At 35.5% G+C, this 23,591-nt stretch overlaps 1 protein-coding gene across 17 annotated transcripts in view; it reads right to left on the bottom strand.

Annotated features, from left to right (window-relative positions):
- EHBP1 (EH domain binding protein 1) overlaps window positions 1-23,591 on the bottom strand; it is a 361,935-nt gene that overhangs the window by 146,659 nt on the left and 191,685 nt on the right. For all 17 annotated transcript variants that reach the window (XM_045446193.1, XM_045446195.1, XM_045446206.1 and 14 more), the window contains one exon: window positions 22,843-23,032. In XM_045446193.1, coding sequence (XP_045302149.1) covers window positions 22,843-23,032 — 190 coding nt within the window. The remainder of the gene's footprint in view (window positions 1-22,842; window positions 23,033-23,591) is intronic.

Here is a 23,591-nt window from a genome sequence, read left to right as displayed (position 1 = left end):
GGGCTCTGTACTGACAGCTCGAAGCCTGGAGCCTGCTTTGGATTCTGTGTCTCCCTCTCTGTCTGCCCCTCCCCCACTTGTGCACGCGCTCTCTCTCTCTCTCTCTCTCTCTCTTTCTTAAAAATAAGTAAACATTAAAAAATTTTTTTTAAAAAGGATAATGCATTTGTACAAAGATCAAAAATAAGGAAAATCAAATAACATATTTAGGTATATAGGATAGTGTCATTTTTATAAAGCTTGAAATAAACATTGTTTATGGGTTCACATGTATAAGAGAATGGTTAGCAGCTATGTGTTTGGGGGAAGGGAGGAAGATCACAGGCAGAGGGATAGACAGAAGCATTATAGATAGAATTGACATTATTGTTACTTCTTTACATTGGATAGTATTCACTTTGTTGTTAGGATCCATAACTTACATATGTACTTCATATGTTATTTTGCATAAATAAAATATAAAATAACAACAATTTTTAAAAGATTTTACTATGTAGAAAATAGACTCTGGATAGGGTATATAAGTAGAAGCAGAGAGGAAGTTGGGAGGCCACTGAAGTAGTCCAGGAGAGAAATGATGGAGACTATGCCACAGTAGAATGGGGGGAGATGGTGAGAAGGAATCAGATTTAGAAACATTTTGAAGAACTTATATATAGCTTATATAATTTCTATTTAACTTGTTGTATAGAAAAGGAGAAAATATGGGCTCCTAAGTTTTCTGCCTAAACAATTGGGTTAATGGCACTGCTATTTATTGAGAGATGGGGAAAATGAGGGGAATAGCAAGTTTGGGAAGAAAATGAGTTCAATTTTGCACAAGGAGAGATGTTGAGCAGATAACAAATCAGGGAAAAGCTAAAGCCAAAGAGACACTGGGCTATATTACTATATAGATAGCATTTTAAAGCACATGATTAGATTTGACTGCATTATAGTATATCCTGGGGCACCTGGGTGGCTCAGTCGGTTGAACGTCTGAATCTTGATTTTGGCTGCAGTCATGATCTCATGGTTCGTGGGATCAATGCCTGCACTGACAGTGTTGAGCCTGCTTGGGATTCTCTCTCTCCCTTTCTCTCTCTCTCTCTCAAAATAAATAAATAAATAAATTTTAAAAATAGTGTGTTTCCTTTGGAAGGCCTTTTGAAAATGACTATCAAAAGTAGAAAGGCATTTACCCTTTGACTCACTTCAGAAAATGTATCAAACATATATAAAGTAATCTGTAATCTGTGTACAAATCATTCATTGCAGCATTGTTTGTAATAACAAAAGACTGGAAATAACACAATGGATGGGTAATTGGCTAAATAAATTATGGTATATTTACATACTGGAATAGACATGTAAAACATAATGAAGAAGCTTTCCATATACCAAAATGAGAAGTTTTCTAGGATATACTATTATTTTTAATGTTTTTAGTGTTTATTTATTTTTGAGAGAGAGAGAGCGAGAGAGAGAGAGAGAGAGAGCAAGAGCACAAGCAGGGGAGAAGCAGAGAGAACGAGGGAGGCACAGAATCCGAAGCAGGCTCCAGGGTCTGAGCCATCAGCACAGAGCCCTATGTGGGGCTTGAACTTAACAAACTGTGAGATCACGACCTGAGCTGAGTTGGATGCTTAATCAACTGAGCCACCCAGGCACCCCCAGCATATACTATTAAATGAAAAGAGCAAAATTCAGGGGCAGGATAGTGTTTATAGGATGTTACCTTTGGGGCCAGAAAAAAAGGAATAAAAATAAACATTTAGTTTTGCTTCTACCTGCGTAAAACCACTGGAAAATACACAAAAAAACTAATAAAAGTGGTTTATTTTTAGAAAGCTCAGGTGGAGGAGGTACAATACGGTAAACTGGGATGGAGTGGTATGAAGACTTCCCAATGTGTATCTTTTTATATCATTTTGATTTTTGAGCCATGTCAATATATTATCTGGCTAAAGCAATTCTACTAACACATTTTTTTTAAGAGGAAAAAGTAGTCAGCTACATTAAATACTGCTAAAGGGATCAATAAGAAAAGGACTGAAAGTGACCAGTGCATTTGGCAAGATGGAAGTGACCTCCACCAGGGAGGTTTCAAAGAACAGAAGTAGAAAGAAGAGCCTGTTTGAAGTAGACTGAAAAAACTAATGATGAATATAGACAACTCTTTCAGTAGAAGGCAGAGAAATGCAAATGTAACAAAAGGGACATATGGTGTCTAGAAAGTTTTGTTTGGAGCTATGTTGTAGAACATTTTCCACTAAGTGAGGTGATCAGGTACAGTGTAAGATACTGAGGGGAATGGTAAAATCAGGATCAAACCCCTTGAGTAGACCAGGGGGATGGGTCTAATATACAAGGTGACAGGTGGTCTTTGGATTAAAGCAGGAACAGAAAACGGTAAGGCAGAATGTGAGGTTACAAATCATGTCTCCCTTCTCTTAACACACATATAACATGCATACATTCTAACTTTAATGGCCTTCTACCACACATGGTTTTATGTGAAAATCATTACTGTCATCCATGCGATCCATGACCTGAGCAGCATCTACCTCTCCAAACTTGTAATAACATCACTCTCTCCTTGCCCACTACATTCCAGTTACATGGGCTTTGTTTCCATTCTTTAAACATAACAAGTTACTTCTTGATTCAGAGCCTTCATACATGCTGTCTAAAGTTCATCTCTCCTACCATTCCTATTAATGTTTTCTTACTATCTCTTAATAGGTCTACTATCAAACTCTTATAGTTCTTTTTCTCCAAAGCATTTACCATGATTTTTATGTATGTACCTCTGGGTTCACTCTGTAGTACCTCTGGAAGGCAGAAACCATGTCTGTTATTATATCCACTATCTAACATAATACCTGGCACACCGTGGATGCTCAATAAATATATTTAATATACATACATTTTTTAATTGTGGTAAAAAGAAAATATTAAATTTACCAGCTTAACCATTTTTACTTGTACAGTTCAGTAATCAGTAATTATTTCTTAAATGAGTAAAATGAGCAATCTAACCAGTTGCCCAAGCTAGAAACTACCAAATCACCCTTGATTCTCATTCTTCCCTTTTCTCCCACAGATCCTCTTCTTTAGTCTTGTCAATTCTGACTTTACAGTTTTATTCATCCTTCCATTCTATCTTCACTGCTTTGCTCAATGGTTCAGGCCCTCATGATTTCTGATCTGGGTTGTTATAAAAGTCTCCTATGTACATCCCTGTCTTCAGGTTCTTTGGTCTCTGTTTTTCACATATGGTCTTCAAAGTTCTCATTTTACTGAAATTTAGCCATGTCTTTCCTTTATCACATAGAAACTAAAGGTGTGCATGGTTGAACCTGGAAATCAACCGAGTGAGCAATGGTTCTCCTTACAATCTTGGAGCCAAGATCTATCAAGGAAGGTCACTGGAGCCTCAGGTAAAAAATGCCAAAAATCACCAGGAACTGCGGAAGCTGAAGACAAGGAAAGCAGTGGGGATAAGGCAATGAAGACTGAATGTTAAGAAAGACGCAGTGGAAATGCTATTAATTCTGCTACAGGAGGGGTCTCTTGCTCAGGATTCATTATGCTTCTATAACTACTACTATTATTATTATGATTATTAACAAGATAAACAATACATACAGTAAAACCCACCCTTTCAATGTTCTGTAAAGTGACAAATGCATACAATTGCGCAACCTCCACAACTGTATACAGCACCATTCCATTACCCATCCCTCCCAAATTCCTATGCATTCCCTTACCTTCTGACAATTACTGGTGAATTTCTGTCTCTACAGTTTGCCTTTTCTAAAATGCTACAAAAGTGAAATAAGATAGAAACTAGCCTTCTGACTCTGGCTTCTTTCACTTGGCATAATGCATTTGAGATACATCCATGCAGTTGGGCATATGACAGCCTTTTAGTAGTATCATTTAGCTTTTCCTTCTTTTAGAGGTATTGGGAAGCTAAGAATTAGGTTAAGACTACTTCTTTTTTTAAGATTTTATTTTTAAGTAATTTTATACACCCACCATGGGGGGTCATATTTATAACCCCAAGATCAAGAGTCACACGTTCTACTGAATGAACCAGCCAGGTGCCCTGTAAGACTACTGTTTATGTTTCCCTTCAGAGTAAATAAAAGCTTGACTTCAGAGTAGCTGGTTTCAAGAGACTGCTACTAGTATCCTAATGTCTACACAATAATAATTTCTAGCAATCATACCCCCAAATTTTCACAACCTGATCCCATTTTTATGCCCAGGTACTCTACTCATCTATTCCACTTACAATCACACTAGTAGTGCTCACGGTCTCTTGAACTAGGCACTTACATCCTTCAAAGCTTTTGCCCATCTTTCCTTTTGAAATGCCCTCCTCCTTTCTTTGCTCATTTAGTGAACTCCAATTGTCCTTTTACCACTCAGATCAGTTGTGATCTCTGCTGTCCAACTCATTACCACTACACTACACCCACACTTGTACACACAAACACAAACCCACAAAATTTTCCAGTTCCTAACCTCTAAAAAAGAGAGTTTAGAGAAGATGTAGTGAAGTACACATAATACTCTCATTAATATTCTGATAGTACTCTAGTCTATTTCTATTACAGCCCTAATTTTACTGTATCATACTTTTTATGTGCCTGCCATATTGGGTAGGTTGTGAGGTTGTTGAAGACAAAGACTTTGTCTTAGTCATGGTTTTCCTCCTGGTTCATAGTAGAGCACATTGCATAGAATGTGGTCTACATAATAAGTGCATAAAATAACACATGAGGAGAGGCATATCCCAGATGTCTTTAAAGATGTCCTAGGTATTTAGTGGACACTGTCTTCCCCAATTGTCCCCAACACAAACTTTGAGAGACATTCCCATAGAATACTTCTTTCTTAGAAAAAGAAATATAATTATCTATTTTTTCTGTTTCATCCAGTTTTCAATTGGTTTATTTCTCACTTAAGGAAAATCAATTATCATTATCATTAACAAATATTTACTTGAAATATACTACTTGTCTTGGCAATTTTAAGGTAAGTAAAATAATTAAAAAAAATTTTTTTAACGTTTATTCACTTTTTGAGAGACAGAGACAGAGACAGAGTGTGAGCAGGGCAGGGGCAAAGAGAAAGGGAAACACAGAATCTGAAGCAGGCTCCAGGCTCTGAGCTGTCAGCACAGAGCCTGACGTGGGGCTTGAACCCACAAACCCTGAGATCATGACCTGAGCCGAAGTCAGACACTTAACCGACTGAGCCACCCAGGCGCCCCTAGTAGGAGAAATAATTTACTTTTACTTCATGTTCAGTCCATGTTAAGAGTAACAATGAGTATTGCTGAACTGCTTCCTATAGCATTCTACATGACTAGTGTCTCTAACCCTTTGTCAAAAGAGGTTAACTCCTGCGAAGTGGTCAGATTCTATTTTATAGCACTTTAGCATCTCACACCCTTTAAAAACATTATACAAATGTACACACGAGAGTATTTTGTACAATGAAAAGTACTCGGGTTACTAATGTTTTATATGATAAAGAGAATTTAATCATAGTATTCACAGCAAATTTTATTTTAAACTACATACTATGTACACTGAATTTTAAAAAAAAATTTGGAAAACCACACACTGTTGATTTAGTTTTTCCTTCTTTTTGAGGTGTCAGAAAGCTATGAATCAGGGTAGGACTATTTTTTGATGCTTCCTTCAGAGTAAATAAAAGTTTGACTTCAGAGTACTGTAACAATGATATTTCTATCAAAAAGTATTTTTTAGAAACTTCATGAATATTTTTTTATAATTTTTAAATTTTAACATACAGTATTATATTAGTTTCAGATGTACAATACATGATTCAACAATTCCATACATCACCCAGTGCTCATCACAACAATTGCATTTCTTAATCCCCATCTCCTATTTCACCCATTCCCTCACCCACTTTCCCTCTGGTAACCATCAGTTTGTTCTCTATGATCAAAAGTCTGTTTCTTGGTTTCTCCCTCTCTTCTTTGTTTTGTTTCATAAGTTCCACATGTGAGTGAAATGATACAGTATTTGTCTTTCTCTGACTGAATTAATTTAGCATTATACTCTCTTGCTTCATCCATGGCATTGCAAATGGCAAGATTTCATTCTTTTTTATGACTAAATAATATTCCTCTGTGTGTGTGTGTGTGTGTGTGTGTGTGTGTGTGTGTGTGTGTGTGTGTGTGTATCACCTCTTGTTTATTCATTCATCTATCCATGGACACTTGGACTGCTTCTATAATCTAGCTATTGTAAATAATGCTGCTATAAACTTAGGGATGCATACATGATTTTGAATTAGTGTTTCTGTATTTTTTTTCCAATATATGAAGTTTATTGTCAAATTGGTTTCCATACAACACCCAGTGCTCATCCCAAAAGGTGCCCTCCTCAATACCCATCACCCACCCTACCCTCCCTCCCACCCCCCATCAACCCTCAGTTTGTTCTGTTTTTAAGAGTCTCTTATGCTTTGGCTCTCTTCCACTCTAACCTCTTTTTTTTTTCCTTCCCCTCCCCCATGGGTTTCTGTTAAGTTTCTCAGGATCCACATAAGAGTGAAAACATATGGTATCTGTCTTTCTCTGTAGGGCTTATTTCACTTAGCATCACACTCTCCAGTTCCATCCACGTTGCTACAAAGGGCCATATTTCATTCTTTCTCATTGCCACGTAGTACTCCATTGTGTATGTAAACCACAATTTTTTTTATCCATTCATCAGTTGATGGACATTTAGGCTCTTTTCATAATTTGGCTATTGTTGAGAGTGCTGCTATAAACATTGGGGTACAAGTGCCCCTATGCATCAGTACTCCTGTATCCCTTGGGTAAATTCCTAGCAGTGCTATTGCTGGGTCATAGGGTAGGTCTATTTTTAATTTTTTGAGGAACCTCCACACTGTTTTCCAGAGTGGCTGCACCAATTTGCATTCCCACCAACAGTGCAAGAGGGTTCCCGTTTCTCCACATCCTCTCCAGCATCTATAGTCCCCTGATTTGTTCATTTTGGCCACTCTGACTGGTGTGAGGTGATATCTGAGTGTGGTTTTGATTTGTATTTCCCTGATAAGGAGCGACGTTGAGCATCTTTTCATGTGCCTGTTGGCCATCTGGATGTCTTCTTTAGAGAAGTGTCTATTCATGTTTTCTGCCCATTTCTTCACTGGGTTATTTGTTTTTTGGGTGTGGAGTTTGGTGAGCTCTTTATAGATTTTGGATACTAACCCTTTGTCTGATATGTCATTTGCAAACATCTTTTCCCATTCTGTTGGTTGCCTTTTAGTTTTGTTTGTCGTTTCCTTTGCTGTGCAGAAGCTTTTTATCTTCATAAGGTCCCAGTAGTTCATTTTTGCTTTTAATTCCCTTGCCTTTGGGGATGTGTCAAGTAAGAAATTGCTAAGGCTGAGGTCAGAGAGGTCTTGTATTTTTTTTGATAAATAGCCAGTAGTGCCATCACAGGATCATGGGCAGTTCTATTTTTAACTTTTTGAGAAAACTCCATATTATTTTCCACAGTAGCCACACCAGTTTGCATTTCCACCAACCTTATCCCTTTTTCTCCACATCCTTACCAACACTTGTTTCTTGTGTTTTTGATATTAGCCATCCATGTCTTTCATTGATAATGTTTATCAAAGTCATGATTGCTACCCATGAAAATGATAAAGTGCACATGTGCCTGAGTTAATATTTTCAAAATGAAGAAACAAACTAGTAATATCTTTGGTTATATATACCCTAAAGCCTCATCATTCAAATATTGTTAATACAGAATTGGTTATATTTTGGACATTGTATGTTAACTTGTATTAAGTAAATATTCTGAAGTAATTTTTCCTTTCTAAAAAAATTAGATGTGCTCTATAGGAGACATACTTTTCTGGGGAAAAAAGCAAATAAGCAAAATTTCTGTATTAAAAATATTTTTAGTCAATTCTAAATTTGTAAGAATAGTATGAGCTAAAATAAGAATAACATCTATTGTACAAGGTACAATTTTGTTAAGTAAAATAAAAATATTAACAAGTTCTAAAGAAATATATATATAAGAGGAACAATATGTAATGGAACAAACTTGTCTACATTAAGGGCACATTACTACCATATTTAACTCATGAAAATCAGGTCAAATGAAGATCTTTACTTAATAATTCAAGTTATTTTGACTAGATGAAAGAATAAACTTTTTCTATTTAAATTAAAAATGAACTCTGTTACTTATACTAATCACTCAATTTGATGAGCCTTTTCTGGTTTGCTTACTTATGAAGTTTTACTACAAGAAGTGTGGATGGTCTGTGGAGAAAGGAAGGAAAGAAGGAAAGAGGGAAGGAAGGAAGGAATGAAGGGAGAGAGAGGGAGGGAAAGAAGGGAGAAAAAGAGAGAGAAAGAAAGAAAGAAAAAAATCAAGAAAGAGAAAGAGAGAAAGAAAGAAAGAAGAAAGAAAAGAAAAAAAGAAAAAAGCCCAGCTATGTTAAAAACCTAAGTCTTCCAAAGGCAGCCAAGATACAGCTAAGAGTTAAATAGATAAACACTGAAGAGTTTCCACCCCAATTGCATCTGGTGGTGGTGGTGCAGAAACAGCTTTAGTATTTTTATCAAATTATTACAGTAAATTATTACATCTTAGAATTAGAAATTACGATATAGTACAGATAAATAATTATCTCTTGAGCTTCACAAGGCATTCTGGGTATGAGAATGGTCTGTGGAATTTAGTACTAGAACATAAATATACTTTAATAGAAAGTAACACTACAAATTTACTTATCAAAGTATGAAGAACTTTATAAGTTTACATTCCCAAAGCATAATCAATTTATTTACAATGTATTTTCAATTACTGGCTTTGCATCTCAATAAAATCATTATTAGAAAGGGTAATCTAGTTTTAAAAGTCCTCTTACACTCTTAGAAATTTACTTTTTTTTTTTTTGTTTTTTTAAAGGCCAAAAAAATTCCCGGGTTATAAACTTAAGACCTAATGAAATGATCTAACTACATGCAGGTTTGCAAAGAAAATGCTCATACACCCTTTGAAAATGGCACTAATGTAGCCAATATCTAGTGCATATATTAACCCTTAGATTACAACTCATAATCCAAGTACTTAGAAGTTTACATGTCCCACAGTAGTTTGGCCTTTTGTACATAAGCCAGCTAAAGAATACATATTACCATTATAAATATGTCCTAACCTCTTGTTTAAATGCTATCGAAACAAACAGTAAAAGGAAAATTAAGCCATTTTATAATATCTAGTTGCTGCATTAACTCAACTGTACTCTGATTGTTTTTTGAGACTCTTCTCCAAGTTCAAACATGTCAAGCTTGTTCTTCAAGCCCTTCAAGTTGGGACTTATATTAAAAAACAGTGCCAAGCAAGAAGTTTAAGTCAACATAAAACCTTCACAGAAATGATTATAGGAGTTCAAATTGACTGTAAATATCCCTCAACAACATGTCATGTAGTAAAACCAAAATATTTCACTGGATTATAGTTTACTTTCTGTTTATAATTTCTTCTTTGACCTACAGGTTACTTGAAAATGTATATAGTAATTTTCAAATATATGGATTTGTTCTAGTTATTGTTTTGTTATTGATTTCTAGAGTAACTGCACTATGGGCAGAAAACATAATTTCAACCCTCGGAAGTTTGTTGAAAACTTACTTTAGAGCCTAAGACATAGTCACTGTAAAGAAATGAATTCTTTAGTTGTATAGTGTATTTTATGAGATCAAATAGAGTCTTTAAATCTTACTGATTTTTTTTTTTAATTTTTTTTTTCAACGTTTATTTATTTTGGGGACAGAGAGAGACAGAGCATGAACGGGGGAGGGGCAGAGAGAGAGGGAGACACAGAATCGGAAACAGGCTCCAGGCTCTGAGCCATCAGCCCAGAGCCTGACGCGGGGCTCGAACTCACGGACCGCGAGATCGTGACCTGGCTGAAGTCGGACGCTTAACCGACTGCGCCACCCAGGCGCCCCTAAATCTTACTGATTTTTAAGTCTGCCTATTCCATCAATTACAGAGAGAGAGGTGCTATAATTGCTTACTATGATATGGATTATCTGTGTCTCTATTTCTTTCAAAGTTACCTTTGTATATTTTGAGAACATGTTATTAGTAAATGCAAATTCAAAATTTGTATCTCCCTGATAAACCGAATCTTCTTTCATGATGAAATGATCAGCTTTTATATCTAGTAACACATTCAGCCTTAAAACCCATTATATTCCATATTAATATGGCAGCATTGGTTTTCTTTGGGTTAATGTTCTCATGGTAAATCTTTTTTCAGTCTTTTAATTTCAATCTTTCATATATCTATTTTTAGATGTGTGCACTTGAATTTTTTTTTTTAACTTTATTTTTTAGGGGCACCAGGGTGGCTCAGTCAGTTAAGTGTCTGACTTCAGCTCAGGTCATGATCTCTCCATTCCCGAGTTCAAGCCTCGTGTCCAGCTCTTGTGCTAACAGCTCGGAGACTGGAGCCTGTTTTGGATTCTGTGTCTCCCTCTCTCTCTCTCTGCCCCTCCCCTGCTCTCTCTCTCTCAAAAATAAATAAACATTAAAAAATTTTTTCAACTTTACTTAAAAAAAATTTTTTTTTACTTTTATTTTTTTAGAGAAAGAGAGAGAGACAGAGTGTGAGCAGGAGAGGGGCAGAGAGAGAGACACAGAATCCGAAGCAGGCTTCAGGCTCTGAGCTGTCAGCATAGGGCCGGATGTGGAGATCGAACTCATGAACTGCGAGATCATGACCTGAGCCGAAATTGGACGCTTAACTGACTGAGCCACCCAGGTACACCTACTTGGACTTTTTTTCAATCCAGACTGATAATCTTTGTTTTTAACTGAAGCATTTAGCCCATTTAGAGTTAACAACCAGTGATGAGTTTCAATCTGTCTTATTTTAACTGTTATTTGTTCTAACCACTTTGTGTTTATTTTTCTCTCCTTTCACTGAATTACTACTTCTAAGACTTTTTCCTCTATTCACACTTCTAGTTTGGAAGTTAAACATTATGTTTCTATCCTTTTAGTAGTTACCCTAAAAATTACAACATGCTTACTTAACTAATCAATGTCTAAAGAACAATCAATATATCTTTATCCTTCCTCTCAATAATATAAGTAACTTAGAATACTTTAGTATTCATTCTCACTCCCAGCTTATATATTATCGTTCTCATATATATTAATTCTTTTATTTCAACCCATCATGAGATATTGTTTTATATTGTCAATTTGTGCTTAAATTTATACACATGTATGCCATTGTCTGATCTTTTTTTGTTTCTTGAATTCTTGACCTTTTAATGAATATTTTCCTTCTTCCTAAATTACATGTTTTAGAATTTCCTTTAGTGAGGGTCTGTTGGTAACAAACAGTTGTCTGGAAACATCTTTATTTTTGTTCCCAGTCTTGAAATAGTTTCACTGGACTACTATTCCAGGCTGGCAGCTATTTTCTTTCATCATGTGAAAGATATCATTGGACTATCTCTGGCTTCTATTGTTGCTGCTGAGAAATAAGCAGTGTTCCTTTGAAAGTATTTTGGCTTCTTCCCACCCTTGGGCTTATTTAAAAATCTCTTCTATTTATCTATCTACCTACCTATATCTCCCTATCAATCAATCAATCATCTTCTGAAGTTTCACTACAAGGTCTCTGGGTTTGGATTTCTTCTATTCTAATTAGGATTTGCTAGGCTTCTTGAATCAGCAGATTGTACCTTTCATCAGTTTTAAAAAGTTCTCAGCCATTATATCTCTTCAAATATAGTCTCTTTCTACTCTTTCTTGTCCTTCTCAGAGCCTAATTAGAATTATACATCTTAATCAATCCTCTAGGTCTTTTCTTGGTTTTATTTTTTATAATGGAAAATTTCAAATGTAGAACAAATTTTATAATGAGTCCTCATGTAACCACTCCTTAGCTTGAAAAGTTATCAACATAAGGGGCGCCTGAGTGGCTCAGTTGGTTAAGCGTCCAACTTCGGCTCAGGTCATGATCTCATGGTATGAGAGTTTGAGCCCCGCGTCAGGCTCTGTGCTGACAGCTCAGAGCCTGGAGCCTGCTTCGGATTCTGTGTTTCCTTCTATCTCGGCCCCTCCCTGGCTTGTGCTCTGTCTCTCTCTGTTTCTCAAAAACAAATAAATGTTAACATTTTTTTAAAAAGTTATCAACATTTTTTCCAAGTTTTTCTTATTCTCTCCAAATACAACCCTCTCCCCCGACACATATTTTTCTTCTAGAGTATTTTAAAGAAAATCCTAGATCCTATCATTTCAACACTAAATAATCCAGTACATATCTCTAAAAGATAAGAAAACTTAAGATCTGTAATTTCTCCTCTTCTCCACTTTGTCCAAACTATTCATTTGTTAAATGAATTGAGTCATCTGTCCTGAAAGATTTCCCACATTCTCTGTTTTTGGTTGACTGCATCTTCATGGTGTCATTTCACATATTCCTACACACACACACACACCCACACACTCCATATCTCTTGATGGTTATTATAACCAGTGGCTTGATCAGATCTCAGTTTAATTCTATGGCAAGAATATTTTACAGGTTGTTCTATATACTTACTATTGCAATATATCAGGAGGTACAAAATGACTGTCATACTCTTAAGGATATTAAGATTGATCACTATAGTTGAGCCCAATCCATTCATCTATTATTATATCTTTCCTCAAGGGTTTTAGCAGCCATGCTAATTGTTGTTAGATCCATTATTTCCTAGGGAATTATGAAATGATGACTTTTCACATGGTATCATTCCTTCAGCATTTCATATCCAGAATTCTTCTATAGTGGAAGAATTTTCCCTCATCAACTATTATCTTGAAATACAGTTCATAAATGAAAGTCAGGATAAATTCTTGACTCTTTTTCTTTTTTTACCAATGTATACAGTACTGAATTGGTGTCCTCATAATCTCCATCATCCATTTGGGTATTATCATTAGAAATTCATGATTTTTTACATATTTGATGTGTTTCAATCCTTCTGCAGATATTTATTCTTTTTTAATTATATAAACATGCTCCATTGTGTTCATAATTAATGTTACAAATGTGCCTGATGATAAAATCTTTCCTTTGTAGGTAAATTCAAAAGAATTATCAGGATATGTCTAGTTTGGGTCTCATTCCATTCATCTTGTTTGGTACTTGTGAATTTTTTTAATCTACTGACTCAAGTCTTCCTCTAGTTCACATAAATTCCCTTTGATAAATTATTTTCCCCATCTGTTCTCATATCTACATCTCTTCTAAGTGTACTGAATTTTCTTTCTTTTTTTTTTTTTTGGATGTAAATTTTTTTATTTTATTTTATTTTTTTTAAATATATGAAATTTATTGTCAATTGGTTTCCATACAACACCCAGTGCTCATCCCAAAAGGTGCCCTCCTCAATACCCATCACCCACCCCCCCTCCCTCCCATCCCACATCAGTCCTCAGTTTGTTCTCAGTTTTTAAGAGTCTCTTATGCTTTGGCTCTCTCCCACTCTCACCTCTTTTATTTATTTATTTATTTATTTATTTATTTATTTATTTTTATTTATTTATTTTTAAATATACTGAATTTTCTAACTCTAGTCTTTATTTTTACTTTCTCTCCATAATTTTAATTAATTTACTTTTCACCTTGAATTCTACAGAGAATTTTTCAAGGTTGTCTTCTTATTCACTAATTGGATGTTCTATAACATACAATCAGCTATATATAATTTAAAAATTTAAAAATTCTGTCTTTTCATATCCAAGAGCTCTTTACTATTATCAAATTATTACTTTCACCACGTGGGGGAAAATTTTTCAGAAAAGTTGCAAATATAATACAATAAAACCCATATATTCTTTATCTAGATATCATAATCTATGATTAACATTTTGCCTCAGATCATTATTTTTGGTGTCTACTTACTCGTTTCATTTATTAATGGAATGTCCAGTTCATTCACACTAAAAATATTAGTTTTTTTTTAATTTGTTTTTGTGATAAGTTTGTCTTATGGAAGGTCATTTGCTCCAATGATTAAGATTGGTCTTAATTAAGAATTTTTTTTTTTTTTGCACAAAATTTAAGGAGGCACTTATTTTGAGGTTCATGTGTAACACTGGGAATGAGTATATCTCCTTAATAATGATGCACCCATTGCCAAAATTTAAGGACACATTAACTATTGGGTTTAAACAAGTGCCACGTTAGCACTTACATAACTTCAAGAGTTAGTGTTTCCTCAAATTTTACACCCTAGAGTTGCCTTTCTTGCTTCACCCTAGCTTTGCTGTGCACTTTGTTGTGGGTCTTTTCATTTTTTATTTTGTCTGTTTCTTACTATTATAGACTAAATTTTATCCAGTACTGGCAGTTGAGAAGGGTTCTATCATAGTTTGTATGAATCTGTTCAAATTCTATAGATATTTTCCTCTTCTTGATGCAGTAAAGGGAAAGCTAACTGGTCCTTCCTTCACATTTATCATCAATAATGTATCCTAAAGTGACCCTGCCAATACACATCAATGACACTCAGTTTACCATTTGTTGCTAACTGCTTAGCCTTTACAAAGCATTTAGCAAATCAGCCAGACTTATAAATCATTCTTTATCATCAAAGGACACACATAATTTATTCACCTTATTCAGATTCTTTTCCTATATGGGGACAGTTTTATCTCCATAAGAAAAAAATGGCAATTCAATTCTTAGTTGGAAAACTGTGGCAGACACTTTAATTTGGTTACTCCAGAATATATGAATATAAAAGAACAACTTCTCAAAATCACACTTAATTACTGTACAAAATTGGTTTCAAAAGTCAAGCATTCTAATCATGGTTTGTTTGTTTTTAACCAAAATTCAGCATTTTTATCTTTCCCATTAAATACAGTCAGAAAAATCAAGAGGCAAATTCTTAGAGATGTTCTTGATTCTACGGTTGCTCATTTTTCCAGTTTGCAAAGGCCTTTAAGTGGGTTACAGCTACTGTACATTTGTCTGCCAAATTTGCCTCATTGGTACAACAGGTCTGGGACTAGAGTGAGGCAAGGCAGTGCCTCAGAACACAAGATTCAAGAAGGCATCACTCTTAGGGTGATGTACATGTAAAGTCTGCACTTACACCAATAGGAGAGAAGTGCCTCCATGAATTTTGTGCCCTACAAGCCTCTCTTGCCTAATTCTAGTCCAGGCCCTGCAGTATGTATGTCCAAATATATTTTAAACATATTTTTTTAATGTTTATTTATTTATTTTGAGAGACAGTGAGAGAGCATGCGTGCAAAAGAGAAAGAATCCTAAGCAGGCTCTGTGCTGTCAGCGCAGAGCCCAACACAGGGCTCGATCTCATGTACAGTGAGATGATAACCAGAGCCAAAATCGAGTCAACACTTAACCCACAGAGCCACTCAGGCACCCCATATATTTAAGAGTTGATACTGCAGGTGCCAAAAAAGGGGGAATGTTTCTCAATATCCTCACCAGTAATTTTAAGCTCTGAAAATTACCATATCTTTTCAGACATCATTACATAAATGCAGTGAGCTGATTTTAAAGTAAATACTATTTAAGTTTTGCTAGCTTGGGTTTCTCGTTTATTTGTGGATTTTTATTTGTCTTTGTATTCTATTGTAGTACTGTTCCTAGCCTTCTTTATGCTCAGTTGCAAAATATTTTCACGATTTTCTTTTGAGACCTATGATTGTTTTCAAAGGTCATTTTAAAATGACCAGGGGCAGCCGGTGGCTCAGTCGGTTAAGGGTCTGACTCTTGATTTTGGCTCACGTCCTAATCTGACAGTTTCATGAGTTCAAGCCCCACGTCAGGCTCTGGACTGACATGCTAGTGAACTCTCTCTCTCTCTCTCAAAATAAATAAATAAACTTAAAAAAAATGACTGTTTTGGGGTGCCTGGGTGGCTCAGCCTGTCGATTATCTGATTTTTAATTTTGGTTTGGGTCATGATTCCCAAGGTCATGGGATCAAGCCCCACATCATATATCATGCTGAACACGGAAACTGCTTAAGATTCTTTCTCTCTGTCTCTCTGTCTCCCTCTCCCTGGCTCATGCTCTCTCTCTCTCTCTCTCTCTCTCTCTAATAAAAATTAAAGGAGGGCCTGGGTAGCTCAGTCAAGTTAAGCATCTGACTCTTGGTTTCATCTCAGGTCACGGTCACAGTGTGTGGGATCAAGCCCTGCACGGAGCTTTGTGCTGGCAGTACAGAGCCTGCTTGGGATGATCTCTCTCCATCTCTCTCCTGTTTGAACTCTCTCTCAAAATGAATAAATAAACTTTAAAAAAATTTTTTAAAGAAATGACTATTTCAAGCAATTATTATGTAGGCATTCTCATAGAAGAGATACCAAGATTTGGGCTCATTTGCATCTATACTATAAAACCCATTAATTCATTAATTCATTCATTCATTCATTCATTCATTCATTCATTCATTCATTTAGAGGAGGGGAGGGCAGAAAGAGAGATAAAATCTCAAGCAGGCTCCATGACACAGGGGCTTGATCCCACGACCCTGGGATCATGACCCAAGCCAAAATCAAACTCTGATACTCAACTGACTGAGCCACCCAGGCACCCCTAAAACTCACCTTTTAATAGACATCAATGGCACAGCCTGTTGTTCCCTAATATTGATTGTACTCTACTTTTTTAGTAATACAACCCTTGACTTTTAACTGAGTAATACAACTACCCAGAATAAAGATTTATTTTCTAGTGTTCCTTGCTTGAGGTAGATAGGACTGTTTTTTGCCCTTTCCTTTTTGATTGGAATGGGGCAGATTGGCTGTGGTTCAAGTAGCCATCTTGGAAGTCCATGCCAAGCACAGTGGGTCAGCAAAATAGGAGACTGGGTCCCTGATGCCTTTGTGAGGCTACTGTATCAGCACTGGACCTTTAAAATTTTCAAAGACAGAAATAAATTTTTCTTTTATTTAAACTGGCATTTGAGGGGCACCTGGCTGGCTCAATCAGTATAGCATGTAACTCAACCTCAGGGCTATGAGTTCAAGCCCAGCACTGGGTGTAGAGATTGCTTAAAGATACCATCTTAAAGGGGTGCCTAGGTGGCTCAGTTGGTTAAGTGTCTGAATCTTGATTTTGGCTCAGGTCATATCTCACAGTTTCATGAATATAAGTCCCATGTCTGGCTCTGGGTTGACAGAGCAGAGCCTGCTTGGGATTCTCTCTCTCCCTCTCTCTCTCTGCCCCTCCCCAACGCATGCACATGTGCATGCTCTTTCTCTCTCTTTCAAAATAAATAAATAAAAATGAAAAAAAATAAAATCTTAAAAGAAAAAAACAAAATGCATGTGAGGCTTTCTACTGCCCACAGATAATCCTAATTCCAACTGAAATTCCATTAACCAGAGACTCATCTGATTAATAAGATCTTAAAAAATGATAATTCTGGGAGGTTCCACATACATATTAAGAAAAAGTAGTTGATACAGTGTAATTTGTTTTTTTTTATTTAAGTTTATTTATTTATTTTGAGAGAGACAGAGACAGCTCTAGTGGGGGGGGGGGGGGGCAGAGAGAGAGGGAGAGAGAAAGAATCCCAAGCAGGCTTTATGCTATCAGCCCAGAGCCCAAAATGGGGCTCAAACTTGCTGAACAGTGAGATCGTGACCTGAGCCTCAAACCAAGAACTGGATGCTTAACTGAGTCACCCCAGTGCCCTTCAGTGTAATTTGTTCTTAACCTTTAGCAAAAATCAGCCAGAGTGAAAGAAGTAGGTAGCTTTGCACGGGGGAGACAGGAAATTCTAGAACATAAACTATTTTGCAGGGAGATAACCAGATAAATTATCAGTAAAAAGGTAACGGGAGACTGAAGATATCCCAGTGAGAGAAGCAGATAAAATTAAGGCTGATTGCTGAGGCCCAGTTGTATCCTCTGCCTAGGGTTCTGCAAAATCTCCTGGGGTCTTTATTACAAGTTATCCTTTTGCTTAAGTTAAAAAAATTCAACCAAATGGCTTGTTTCTATTACTTATAACCAACAGTACTAACCAATATAACAGGTGATGCATACAGGAGTGCCCCGTTTAGTCAGTATTATTGAGGAACAACTTATTCTGGTAAGGTATTCCAGCAAGTAAAAATTTTATACATAACTTAACCACTGTCTGCACCCCATTGTCACTGAATGTAGTTTGGCATTTTATTTTACAAAATAACTGTGTATTCATCATTGCATTCAATTACATTCTGATCCTTGTGCTTTTTATTATTTTTCTTGGAAAGTTTGAGACATTTTCAATGTACATATGAGGAAATTAATAGTCTGATTGTGGACTTACTGTTTTTCAGAATGAAAAACAGTTTTGCAGAATAGAAATGGGGATAAAGAACTTTCTAGGAGATCTTTATGTGCAAAAGCTGAAAAGGGTGTTGGTGTTGTGGTCTGAATTTGCTGCTTGTCCCAATCAAGGGAACTGCTGTGTGTAATTTTGACTTTAGTTTAACCCTGGGCTTCCCATAGTTACTGCAATCTGTACTCAAGTTCAAAAACATCCAAAAACATCCAAGTGTAAACCTTAGGACTTTGCCAGAACTTGTTAAAAAAAGGTAACAATATAAGTGGAGGCCTGAGTTATTTAACTGGGCTTGAGATATGGATAGGATTTTCACTTTTAGAGATGGAATAAGTGGATAGTAGTATCACTGTCAATCACTGGAGCTTCATCAGTCAGGATCTTTGAGGGAGCGCTTCTCCACTTGACCAAGCTCATTTCATCATCAAGTGTGCAGTGGAGCTTTTCTCTATGCTATTATAAAAATGTAAGTTTATTTTAATTCCTTATTGTCATTCATTGATAGTTGGCTGTTCATATATTTTGATTTTTATGGAATTGGGTATATACTGTGTAATATTGTACTTTAGCAGATGTGTCTAGCAACCATGTTGTTTATGTTCCTAAACTCACTCTCATAATTTAATTGCACTTTTTACTATGTTGCATGAATTATATCTAGGAGTTCAGGGTTATATATTTATCAACTTACATTCACAGTAAACGATAGTCAGGCACCATTGAGCCTAACTTATCATTTTATTTTACTGAATGGTCATATATTTAACTTCTCTACACATTGGCCTTCTTTCCTAAGTTGTCTTTAAAAGTGTTACATTTTTTTATTTTATAAATACAGAAATCAATGGTCTGAAGTGTGGAGTTTATACAGATTTATGACACTGAAGGGTCCTTAGCTGCCTTCAGGGTAGTTTGAATTTTATTTGTAATATAAGTACATGCTTATTATCACTTTGTTTGTTTAAATTCTGATCTTAGTTCTTTTTCATAAATTTTCTGAAAAATAAGTAGTTTCAGGTGCCAGGTGGGGAAATTAATCATCTGGCTGAGCCCTTGTCATTTTATGACACTGAATGCTCTTCAGTGTCTGCAGTCAGTTACCACTAAGTACAGTCTGGCATTTTGTTACACAAAATTGTGGTGTAATATCCTTTTATTATTTGGCTAAAATTTGAACTTGGCTTTTCCCAAAAGCTTAATTTAACTATTATCTCCTTTCAATTTATAAGTATGGAAAGTAATTGGCATGGAGCATAACTTAAAAGCATTAAAACTCTTCAATAATTTTAATGGAAATGTTTTGATGTAAAACATAATTTCTTACTTCCCTCTACAGAATATTGTATATAATACACAGTAAGACTTGATCATGTTGACTGAAAGTTGCCAAAACGGTCCATTATTTTACTCAGCTTTAATACAGCACAGTATTCAGGAACTACCAGAAGATATATATCTATACATACATATCTACTAGTAGATACATACACACATATATCTACTCCTATGATGAAAAAGCCCCATACTACTGTGTTTTCTCAGCTGCCATTTATCATTTTTTATCAGTCAGTATGCCACTGATTCTAATCTTCCTTATCTCATACATAATTGGATAGTTTGTAGTTTCCAATTTTGGGGGGTTTGGCAATGGTCCATTTTCTTTTTTTAATGAAATCTTACACGAATTCCAACATATAAAATGAAAGAATATGGATTTCTGATGTGGAAACAGAATAGGGGAGCCAGCGTTCTGCTGCTAGGCCTCTATACCTGGTCTTCAGTGTAGAACAATGAGGTAACTGATGAAACCCCAGGCCACCATCAAATAGTTTAATACCACTTGTCAAAACTAAGAGTGATTTTCTCTATTCTGAAGGATAAACTTTCTTAGTTTGTACCTTGTACATCTTGTACCTTGTACAGAAGGCAACAAAAATATCCACGATCTCATTACTCAGTAACTTTGATTAGTATAACAAACAAAAATGGAAGTAAAACATATGTAAGGTTCAAAATTCAAACAATACAGACAGGTAAAGAAAAAGAAATGCCTTCCTCAGTCTTGCATATCCTTCTCCTCAAAGGTACCCACTATTAAATTACTTACAATTCCTTCCACAGTGTACATGAGTGTGTATGTCTATGTGTGTTCTGAATGTATGTGTGAATAAGGCTTTTTAAATAAAACTTTATGCATACAATAGGTATCATATTATACATTGTTATATACTTCCTTTTTTTTATTTAATATCAGCAATCTTTTTTAAAATTAATTTTTCACAGTTGTATTTCACATAACTGAGAAACATGAACTAACTCCCAGATCAGCAGAATGTGCTATTGTGGATAATATGACTGATTGCATTTCTATTGTCTGTGTCTGAGCTTGATGAGGCACTTTCTAAAAGAAGCATGATGCCTTTCCTATAAATATCCTTTATTCCATGACAGATCTTCAATGGAATACTATCCTCATAATAATATAAAAAATAGCTATGTTATACATCACTACAACAGAACTTAATCACCAGGTGTAGCAATGTTTCTATGGAGCAATGTATTTAGAGTTCCAACTTGGAAGGGGAACCAGAGGTAGCTCTCTAGAGGTAGAATGGCACCGTGGGCAAAGTATGGGTTTTAGATTCAAAGGACCTGAATTTTAATCCAGGCACTGTCACTACTAGTTTTATCATTTTGGGCAAGTTACTTAACTAAGGTCCAGTTTCTTATATATACAAAGGAGATAATGATACATATTTTTCAAGTTGTTTTATGGATAAATGCATCCAAGAGGCACTGTTAAGTTCCTTTTCATTCTCCTACAAAGAGATTAGGATATTTTAATTAGCTTCAAACTCCTGATGAACTATAGAAGAGAATGGGGCAGGGAGTAGGCAGTGGAGTAGAGATTTGGGGAGACAAGGGATAGGTTTAGGTATTCTTGACAGTTAGAATGGTTAAAGGACCTATAAAGCTTCTTGATTCTTACTAGTGCCCCAATTACTGTCTTTTTTTTTTTTTTTTTTTTTTGTATCATGGGCACAGGAATTGGCCATCTCCTTTGCTTTAATTTCTACCATTTGCTGCTTTTGTTGATAGTGTTGCGCCACCACTCCCACCTTCCATAGCCAATTAGAAGATGGAAATCTAGTCTGAGTTTCTCCCTCTAAAGTTACAGGGCTAAAAAATACCTGATATAAAAACAAACACCTGGAGATAGACTTTTAGGATACCAGAGTGAAAACCTCAGTGAACTTACTGTCTCACTAAAACAATGAAAATACAGGCAAACTATTTCAGGACTCTACCATTTAACACAAAAACAAAAAATGAACTAAAATATCCAAGAGAAACTACTGAACTTTAGCGTGCTTGAGAAAAACAGCAGTAGGCACCTGAGGTGTAGTATGGCCCAGATATCACACAACTAATGAAAGTGACAGTTCCAATCCTGTTTCTACTGGCTGGGGGACCTGTGACCTTTACTTTACCCCACTAAGTTGAAGTTCATCTTATTTTTCCCTTACCTACCTGTGAGAATTAAATTATGTATATGATAACAATAACAAATTACCCATGAGTTGATGGGCAAAAATTACTTACCTAAAAAAACTTGCTAAATCCAACATTTCTACCTTAGACATACAAGATATCACACTATTTGAATTCAAATCATTTAAAAGCTCTAGACTTGTTCCAAAAACGTGTTTTTATCTTTCCATGTAATAATTATGCATTAAAACTTCTAAAGATAGTGACAATAAGGCCAAAATTTTAACTTGACATAAATCAAAATGGCAATATTGAAATTCTTCAATAAAGCATGTCTCAGGAGCCTGGGTGGCTCAGTCAGTTAAGCATCTGACTCTTGATTTCAGCTCAGGTCATGATCTTATGCTTCATGAGTTGGAGACCCACATCAGGTTCTACACTGTCAATGTGAGGATTTGGCTTGGGATTCTCTCTCCTTCTCTCTCTGTCCCTCCCCTACTTTCGTGCACACTTTCTCTCTTCCTCCCTCCCTCCCTCTCTCTGTCTCTCTCTCTCAAAATAAATAAACTTAAAAAAAAAAAAGGCATTTCTGTGCACTGGGCCTTAATCTTTCCAGTGCACTCCCTCTTCTGTATCAATACAAACTATTCCTTACACTTAGCTGCTATAGAGTATTCTTTCTTTAAAGCACCATTCCTATAATTAGAATGTCTTTCTTCCTCTGATTTCAAAACAGCATTTAAAAAAATCTTAATCCAAACTATCCAATTATACTGTTCTGTAAACTTACAGGCTCACAAACATATACACAGTGTTACAGTATAACAGATTTACTTGGTTTGTACTTTTAAAATATCATCAAAAATAGCAAACAATGACTTTTCTTAATTTGAATTAAACTGCATGGGGGGAAAAAGATTAAACATAATATATGTTTTACTAAGAACAAACTCCTACCTTAGGAGAAGTGGAGAGATCTCTTCCTGCAGAAATAACTGTGTTTTCATTTACTCCTCCTATCTTTGGTGAGAGGGCTGGTGGGGCTGGGGCTTTTCTTTTCACTCTCCTTTCGGTTTCCAGTTCTTGAATTGGATTTACCAAATTATTTGGAGGAAGAGCTGGTTTAGGTTCATAAAAAGGATTAGATCTAAATGAAAGAAGAATTATTGTTAAATGTTAATCTAAAAATATTTTATTCCTAACTAAATTAATAAAATGTTAATTTATAAAACTAAAAAATACTGAAAATGACAAGGAGACACTCAAACTAGTGAGAACTTACAATTTGGAAATAATCACTATTAAGCTGTTATTTTTTTAATCATTAATAAAATTTTTCCCTTTTAAAAAGTATTTAAATTTTTTTTTCATACAAGGTTACACTTAGCTCAATTGTATATAAATCCTTAGAAAAATGTTTATAGTAATAGTAAATCCTATATACTCTTCACAAACAAAAAGGAAATAAGATGTGGAAATACTGATTTGTTTTTTTATGCTCCCCATATCATTTTTTTTCCTTGCATTTCATTCCTTCTCATTAGGGAACATCTTTTATAAGTCCATTCAGCGAGGTTCTTTTAATAGTAAATTCTCCCAGGCACTGAAAATGCCTTAAATGATAATTTCGCTGGGTAGAAAATTCTAGTCAGTTAATTCATATCAGCACTTTGATGATATTAGCCCACTGTCAGCCTATTATTGCT

The sequence above is a fragment of the Leopardus geoffroyi genome, chromosome A3 (genome assembly GCF_018350155.1).
Source record: "Leopardus geoffroyi isolate Oge1 chromosome A3, O.geoffroyi_Oge1_pat1.0, whole genome shotgun sequence".
NCBI classification, from domain to species: domain Eukaryota; kingdom Metazoa; phylum Chordata; class Mammalia; order Carnivora; family Felidae; genus Leopardus; species Leopardus geoffroyi.
Note: the sequence above shows the minus strand (reverse complement) of the source record. Positions and strands in the feature narration are given on the sequence as shown.